Here is a 9106-nt window from a genome sequence, read left to right as displayed (position 1 = left end):
GTACTATTTTCATTGAAATATAGGGTTTCCATGATACGCAAATCTTCACATTCTGTTTTTATTTATGTTTTACACAGTGTCCTAACTTTTTTGGAATTGGGGTTGTACGTTTGTACTAATTATAAAAGGCAGAGGACAAAATCAAACGACCTTTTATTCATGTCAAAAACTTTTTCAAAACTTTTATAGGGTGGTGTTGCAGTTGTATTTAGAGTTTTATTATTAGATAGAGTGTAATGGCTAAAATGAAATAAATCACATTGAATTCCTGTACATTGGAGTGTTATGATACGTCAATAAACACTTAACATCACTAGCACAAAACAAAAATGTCCAGTCTTATAATTTATTGTGTACTGCAGTTTACATTTGTAAAGTCCCTATTATAATTAATGTCAGATGTCAGGGACTTAGAGTTCTGAGATTTTCCAGTGAATTAAGCAGAACATTCACTGTTCAAGTCACTATGCACCTCTGAAAATAAAAGATTTTAATAATAGAAACAAATGCTTTGCTCTATATTTTGAACTCTGCCTAATTGATTCGGTTAACCACAGCCACTCAAACGATCTATTTAGCTTCATCTGGGGTCAGAAAGGAATTTTTTTTCCATCTTTGCCTCTTTAGGGCTTACATTTTACCCTGATCCCAAGTAGTTGTGACAGTTAGTCAGTTAATGACTCCTAAAATCCATAGATTGTCATGGTCCACTTTTTCCTCTTGCGCTAAAGGTTTGGTTCTTTCCCAAATGATGCACACAATTTTGGTGAAAACTACATATTGGAGGTAAATTAATGTGTATCTTTTTGGACAGGCTTAATTCTGAGTCTGCTACTATTTTAAATCTCCATTATAGTTGAGAACAAAAGTTCACAGATGTAAAAACAGATCAAAGAACACAAATCAATGCCATCCTGTGTGCATTGATCAATATCCATATAAAAAGCTAATGCTGGAGACATTTTAGCTCAGGTGGAAACAGGACAAGATACATGTTTTTTTTACACTTTCCACAAAGTCTTCTTTTAGCATAACGTACGTTTATGTAATTTTGTTTTAAATATACATTATATTTTTGGACCATTCTTGGTGAATTTTGGCATTACCAAGATCATGAACCTGCACTCAGCTCAGAGTGAGTATCTCTGCCACCCGGGTGATTCGAACTGCACGACCGTGTTTAAGGAATCCCTAAGTGCTGAGAGCTACAAGATGCAGCATGGACCATCCCATGGGCCAACCCCCATCCACCATCATGAACTTGCGCGCCTGTTTCCTCCTGTGGAGATCCCGGATCACGCTCACTACATTATTGGGTCGGTCATTCTCATAGTGGGGATTACAGGTGTAATAGGAAATGCGCTGGTCATTTACGTGTTCTGTCGCAGCCACTCACTACGTACACGAGGCAACATGTTGGTGGTCAACCTGGCTGTGTCTGACTTCTTCATGTCGCTCACACAGTCACCTGTGTTCTTTGTGGCCAGCCTGCACCAGCGTTGGGTTTTCGGAGAGCTTGCATGTGAACTGTATGCCTTCTGTGGTGGCCTCTTTGGGATCTGCTCCATGATGACTCTAACAGCTATAGCCGTCGATCGCTGCCTCGCCATAACCCGGCCTTTTGCGTTGCTAGGACAAGTCAGTCAAAGCAGAGCTGGTACAGTTTTAGCCCTGCTGTGGCTCTATGCTCTGGGCTGGAGTATACCACCTTTCTTTGGATGGAGTGCTTATGTTCCAGAGGGTCTCCAGACCTCCTGTTCTTGGGACTACATGTCTTTCACGCCATCGGTGCGCACCTACACCATTCTTTTGTTCATGTTTGTCTTCTTCATCCCTCTGAGCATTATTGGTGCCTGTTACTTTGCCATGTTCCAAGCCATTCGAAAAACACGGAGAGAGGTCAGACAGCTTGACTCCAGTGAGACACATAAGGTGCTCGAATGCATCAAGACCGAATGGAAAATGGCGAAAGTGGCCCTCTTGGTCATCTTACTATTTGTGATTTCCTGGTCACCATACTCTGTGGTGGCTCTCACAGCCACAGCTGGCTATGCCCATGTCCTCACTCCTTATATGAACTCCATCCCTGCAGTACTCGCCAAGGCCTCTGCCATCCACAACCCCATAATCTATGCTATTACACACCCTAAATACCGACAAGCCATTGTGCGCTATGTTCCTCTTCTTCGCCCTATCCTGTGTGTTGGAACGAATAAGCGCTCATCCTCTGTCTCGAGCAGTGGTACCTCTTCTCATCAGACAGCCCTAACCAGCCAGCATCCCCTGGGCGTCTGGATTGGCAATGCCACGCGTGTTAACTGCCACTGGCGGAAGACACGGCTGTCGTCTGCTTCTGATACAGAGTCCTGCTGGACAGACAGTGAGGCTGATGGCTCCAGTGCCAACTCGCTGCCTTTCGCCAGACGTGTGTCGACAGAGATCTCTTCAGATACTGCCATCCCTCCAGAGCAGGCTGGCATGAGCACAGGAATTGGGCAGAAAATGGTCAAAGCTGACAGAGTTAGTAGCATGCCTGTGCCTTCCATTATTCTGGAACCAGAGGGAGGATTGCTTTCTGATGGTAAAACTTTTCTCCTATCAGATAACTGACAGAGGATTGCCATTGAAGGGCTTTGATGGATGTTCTCCTTAAAAAAATGCTTTTTGATATAAACTGTATGGTGTACGGTAGTATTAAAGATGCATAAAAATTGCTCCACTTGTTCCTCTTTTATTTTTGTACAAATGTAGTGCTATGTAATTTCACCGAATGTATGGGATTAAATTGTATTAGCTTTACTAAAACTAAAATGTTCTTGACAATTCTTTTCAAAGCATTTACTGACATAACTGCCCTGTGTACACTGGTGTATACTTTATATATTTTAAAACCCTGAATAAAATACTTATCAGCCATGCTTCTTATTTTTACAGACACCCTCAGTCTAAGCCTACTTAAGCATAACTACAGCACAGTTAAGACATTCCAATGACTCACATCTCTATTATCATGCCTTTCTTCATCAAACCCTTTTGGCATCATCAGATACCAGATCTTCATCAGGTCAACTATAGAAAGATAAAGGACTCAGTGATAAAGGACTTACTTGGCTGTAACTCAGTAATGAGAAAGCAATAGTAACAGTCAACTGTCATTTTATTCGTTGTCATCTATGCAACGCCTACAGCTTCAGCAAATTTCAGAGACGTGCATCAGTTATCTTTGCAGTTTTTCTCTCTCCTGATAGAATCAGTATTTGAAGAACCAATCGATGAATTTTCCCAGTCCTGACATCACTGCTATGAGAATAGTCAGGAGTACCTTTGCTGTCCTGGTTTTTTTTTTGTAATGAGTTCCCATGAGATTCATCAATATCATTCGTGTGCAACCACATGACAAAAAACAGTGTGACGTATGCACCCACCGCCATGTTGGATGATATGCAAATCCAGAATGCCATCTTTTGATATTCTAATTATTCTTGTTTTTATATTATTAACCCAACAAACCTTTACATTTCAAACAATAAAGTCAAAAAAGTCAAAGCAGTGTTGTAGCTGAGTCACTAAACCTCGAGTCTGAGTCCAGTCTCGAGTCCCCAGTGTTCAAGTCCAAGTCAAGTAAAATAATTTCAAGTCAAGTCCGAGTTGAGTCCACTACTGATCCGAGTCGAGTCCGAGAACAAGACTCCAACCACACCATTTGGTGGTAGCTGTTTTAGCAACATTAACAGTAGTTTGTTCCTGAACATGACGTACCGTAGCCTATGAACAGGTGAATGTGCATTCTCTTTGTCAGGGAGTGCAAAGTATTCTGTCAGAGATGGTTGGGAGACGGATGTAAGTGCAGAAGGTGTGTTTATTAATACAAGTGAAGACAGGTAAACAATCCAGAACGGCAGGCAAAATTGTAAAATGGTGAAACAGGCAATAGGTAGAGCGAAACACAAACAGGCTATCGTAGACTCGGCAGAATCAAAGATGAGAAACAGAAAATCAGGGAACCAAACAAGGAAATAAGGCTCGGTAATGTGTCAACAACACAACTTAATACTTCGCAAAGTAAGTGTGTTTTCACAGTTTTTATATAGGTGCGCTGATTGTACCTTAATCCTGTGCAGGAGCAAGTAGTTTACAGCACACAGGCACAAGAGTCCGCTTGGCACACGCACTGTCCGGAATGCACCCGAAAGTCTATCTGATCCACGCACCAAGACGCACAGGTGTGACACTCTTGCACGAAATTAGTACAAAAATTAATGTAGATATACAACCCCGATTCCAAAAAAGTTGGGACAAAGTACAAATTGTAAATAAAAATGGAATGCAATGATGTGGAAGTTTCAAAATTCCATATTTTATTCAGAATAGAACATAGATGACATATCAAATGTTTAAACTGAGAAAATGTTTCATTTAAAGAGAAAAATTAGGTGATTTTAAATTTCATGACAACAACACATCTCAAAAAAGTTGGGACAAGGCCATGTTTACCACTGTGAGACATCCCCTTTTCTCTTTACAACAGTCTGTAAACGTCTGGGGACTGAGGAGACAAGTTGCTCAAGTTTAGGGATAGGAATGTTAACCCATTCTTGTCTAATGTAGGATTCTAGTTGCTCAACTGTCTTAGGTCTTTTTTGTCATATCTTCCATTTTATGATGCGCCAAATGTTTTCTATGGGTGAAAGATCTGGACTGCAGGCTGGCCAGTTCAGTACCCGGACCCTTCTTCTACACAGCCATGATGCTGTAATTGATGCAGTATGTGGTTTGGCATTGTCATGTTGGAAAATGCAAGGTGTTCCCTGAAAGAGACGTCATCTGGATGGGAGCATATGTTGCTCTAGAACCTGGATATACCTTTCAGCATTGATGGTGTCTTTCCAGATGTGTAAGCTGCCCATGCCACACGCACTAATGCAACCCCATACCATCAGAGATGCAGGCTTCTGAACTGAGAGCTGATAACTTGGGTCGTCCTTCTCCTCTTTAGTCCGAATGACACGGCATCCCTGATTTCCATAAAGAACTTCAAATTTTGATTTGTCTGACCACAGAACAGTTTTCCACTTTGCCACAGTCCATTTTAAATGAGCCTTGGCCCAGAGAAGATGTCTGCGCTTCTGGATCATGTTTAGATACGGCTTCTTCTTTGAACTATAGAGTTTTAGCTGGCAACGGCGGATGGCACGGTGAATTGTGTTCACAGATAATGTTCTCTGGAAATATTCCTGAGCCCATTTTGTGATTTCCAATACAGAAGCATGCCTGTATGTGATGCAGTGCTGTCTAAGGGCCCGAAGATCACGGGCACCCAGTATGGTTTTCCAGCCTTGACCCTTACGCACAGAGATTCTTCCAGATTCTCTGAATCTTTTGATGATATTATGCACTGTAGATGATGATATGTTCAAACTCTTTGCAATTTTACACTTTCAAACTCCTTTCTGATATTGCTCCACTATTTGTCGGCACAGAATTAGGGGGATTGGTGATCCTCCTCCCATCTTTACTTCTGAGAGCCGCTGCCACTCCAAGATGCTCTTTTTATACCCAGTCATGTTAATGACCTATTGCCAATTGACCTAATGAATTGCAATTTGGTCCTCCAGCTGTTCCTTTTTTGTACCTTTAACTTTTCCAGCCTCTTATTGCCCCTGTCCCAACTTTTTTGAGATGTGTTGCTGTCATGAAATTTCAAAAGAGCCAATATTTGGCATGAAATTTCAAAATGTCTCACTTTCGACATTTGATATGTTGTCTATGTTCTATTGTGAATACAATATCAGTTTTTGAGATTTGTAAATTATTGCATTCCGTTTTTATTTACAATTTGTACTTTGTCCCAACTTTTTTGGAATCGGGGTTGTAAATATCTTATGTCAAATTATTATAGCATGTTACAAAAAAAAAAATCAGAGTCCTCATCTCCAATTTATGAGTCCAAGTGCAGTTAATGCACGAATCCAAGTCCGAGTCGGAGTACATAAGCCTAAGTCAAAGTTCCTCTCATGCCAGAATCTGGTCTTCCCAGGCAGTCTCCTGTCCCAGTACTAACCAACTCTTTAAGTCATACGGGTGCAGCACCGATCTCCATTTCCATAGTCCTTGGCCTCTCGCCTATACAGTTAGGGTTACAGTGGGGGGCTAGTCCTCTGGTAACCGCAAGAGTTTGACTTCCCCACTCGCATCTGTATTGCAGCATGCCTTGCCAGACAGAAGTAGGTACCATTTTTATGATGGTCTTTGGTATGACCCGACCGCAAGTAGAATTCGCGATCTCCCGGTCGAGAGGCGGACATGCTAACCACTAGGCCAACTCGCAGTCAAACAATAAAGATCTTTGCCAAAATAAGGTACAACCACAGTCTAAAAGCATGCAATAAAAATGTTACATTCATGGCATTTAGCAGATGCTTTTATCCAGAGGGACTTATAACATACCCAGAGCAGCCGGGGGTTAGGCACCTTGCTCAAGGGCACATCAGCCATTTTTGGTGGTCCAGGGAATTGAACCAGCAATCTTCTGAACCCATAGCTGCTTCTCTAACCATTAGGCTATGACTTCCCCATCACTAAGCAAATAGTACTACTTTATGCTAATTCTATTTTCTTTTTATAGACAAAGTAAAATCACTCTAATCAAAATGAACAATCGATAAAGATAAATTACACAAGACACAGCATGCTTTGGCAATCTTATCAAGTAAAATCAGCTTCCAGTATTTTTTCTTAAGTTCCACCAATTCACAAGTCATCCCTCTATTGCACTGCTCCATTTGAGATGCTTGTAACACAGTGAGTTCCATCTGGCAACCACTTTCAGAGTGCGTCTCTGCTGGGAGGGTTTCAGGCACAATTTAATTTGACTCTGGTATGTCTGTAAACAAAAAGTGTACAAGTAAAACGAAGTTACTGGAAAGACTACTAAAGACTAATACTAATATCTCACCTGGCAAAGTTGACCTGCATTGTTCTCCTTGTGTATCCAAACTCGCTAAGGTTTGTGCTGCTTCTAATCTGGCTTTCTTGGCAGATCTTTCATTTGTCCTGTTGCTTCTTGGTATTGCGAGATGAGTTTTTGTCTTGATCTTATCTTGTTCTCATTTGAGTTGTGGGTGGTAAAAGAGAGTAACTGGACTTACTTGAAGATTCTTGAAGACGTTTCTCCTCTCATCCGAAAGGTTTCTTCAGTTCTGTCTGACTAATAGGGAGTATCAGGTATTTATCCTCTCATGGATGAAAAGCAATCCTAAGGTGTCTGTGGCAGTTCATAGAAGTGCGCCGTTAGCAGGGGGAGGAGGCGCACTACTCGCTGTTCCACCGGCCATCCCGAGGTCTCTGCTACCTGCTCAAAGAGCGTTAGGAAGGCCTCAGGGTCGTCCTGCGGGCCCATCTTCGTTAGGGTGAGGGGGAAGGGCCCGCAGCGGTGGAGTTGGTGGACCCCGCCGACGCGAGGAGGTGCCGGAACGCCTGTCGATCTTCCTGCTGAGCCAACACCAGGGCCTCAAACCGTTGCTCCTGCTCCTTCCGGAGGGTGACTAGCGCCTGGTGCTGGCTTTGCTGGGCCGTGGCGAGGGCGTGGACCAGGTTGGCGAAAGGGAAGGACTCCATGGGGCTGTTCTGTTTCTGTGCTCCACGTCCCGGGTTTCAGCACCACTGTGGCAGTTCGTAGAAGTGGGCGGAGCACAAAAGACGGCAGGACAGAACTAAGTTTTGCAAACCCTTTTATTGTTAACACTTTTCAGTGGTCTCTCAATAATAATAATAACCAGACACACTCGCACGCACACACATCCGGTGTCTGGTTTGGGGGAGAGCTCCCTCTGCTCTTGCTCTCTCTCCTTAAATAGGGCGCGATCACTGGGGAAGACACACAAACACATTAATTAACATCAGGTGCAGTGATTCTGCCACTTACCTTCCCTGACTCCGCCCTCTGGTCACAGACCGATGCTTGACCACGCCCCTGCTGCCACATACCCCCACCGCCCGACTCAGGCCAGGTGGCTGTCTGGCCTGCAGCCGACTCCCCCCCCCTTGACGGGAGAGGAAGTCCGCCATGACCATCTGCGCCCCCAGCCTGTGGATCACCTTGAAGTTAAAGGGTTGGAGTGCCGGATACCAATGGGTGATCCACGCATTGGCATCCTTCATGCGGTGGAGCCACTGGAGGGGCGTGTGGTCCAAACAGAGGGTGAAAGGGCGTCCCAGCAGGTAGTAACGGAGGGTGAGGACCGCCCACTTGATTGCTAGGCACTCCTTTTCAATGGTGCTGTAGCGCCCCTCACGCACCAACAGCTTTCTACTGATATACAATACTGGGCGTTCCTCCCCCTCCACCTCCTGGGACAAAACAGCCCCCAGCCCTCTGTCCGACGCATCCGTCTGTAACATAAAGGGGAGAGAAAAGTCAGGGGAGTGTAAAAGTGGCCCCCCACACAGTGTAGCCTTTACCTCAAAAAAAGCCCGCTGGCATTGCTCCGTCCACTGGACCGGATCTGGTGCCCCCTTTTTAGTGAGATCAGTCAGCGGGCTGGTGACGTCTGAATAATTAGGTATAAACCTACGATAATAGCCAGCCAGCCCCAGGAACTGTCTCACCCCCTTTTTTGGTCTTGGGCCTCAGGCAGGCCGCAATTGCTGCTGTCTTGTTAATTTGGGGATGCACCTGCCCATTGCCCAAGTGGAAGCCCAGATACCGTACTTCCACCTGCCCAATCGCACACTTCTTTGGGTTGGCTGTGAGACCCGCTCGCCTCAGTGACCTAAGGAAAGCCCTCAGGTGCTGGAGGTGCCGTGGCCAGTCATTAGATAATGATGTTGTTGAGGTAGGCGGCCGCATAGGTGGCGTGGGGGCGGAAGACCCTATCCATCAGCCGCTGGAACGTAGCGGGCGTCCCAAACAGCCCAAAAGGAAGTGTGACAAACTGGTGTAAGCCGAACGGTGTGGAAAAGGCCGTTTTTTCTCGAGATAATGGAGTCAAGGGGATCTGCCAATAACCCTTTGTCAAATCCAGTGTCGAATAAAAGCGAACCGTGCCTAGTCAATCGAGCAACTCATCAATACGAGGCATTGGGTACGCATCGAATTTAGACACCG

At 44.4% G+C, this 9106-nt stretch overlaps 1 protein-coding gene across 1 annotated transcript; it reads left to right on the top strand.

Moving 5' to 3' along the window:
* The first annotated feature begins 1113 nt into the window (after positions 1 to 1113).
* On the top strand, positions 1114 to 2610 carry opn4.1 (opsin 4.1). The gene has a single exon (XM_060931504.1). It carries the CDS (start codon positions 1114 to 1116, stop codon positions 2608 to 2610), a length of 1497 nt encoding a protein of 498 aa, XP_060787487.1.
* The last annotated feature ends 6496 nt before the right edge of the window (positions 2611 to 9106 follow it).

Source organism: Neoarius graeffei, chromosome 1, assembly GCF_027579695.1.
Source record: "Neoarius graeffei isolate fNeoGra1 chromosome 1, fNeoGra1.pri, whole genome shotgun sequence".
Taxonomy (NCBI): domain Eukaryota; kingdom Metazoa; phylum Chordata; class Actinopteri; order Siluriformes; family Ariidae; genus Neoarius; species Neoarius graeffei.
This window is presented reverse-complemented; position numbering and strand designations above follow the sequence as displayed.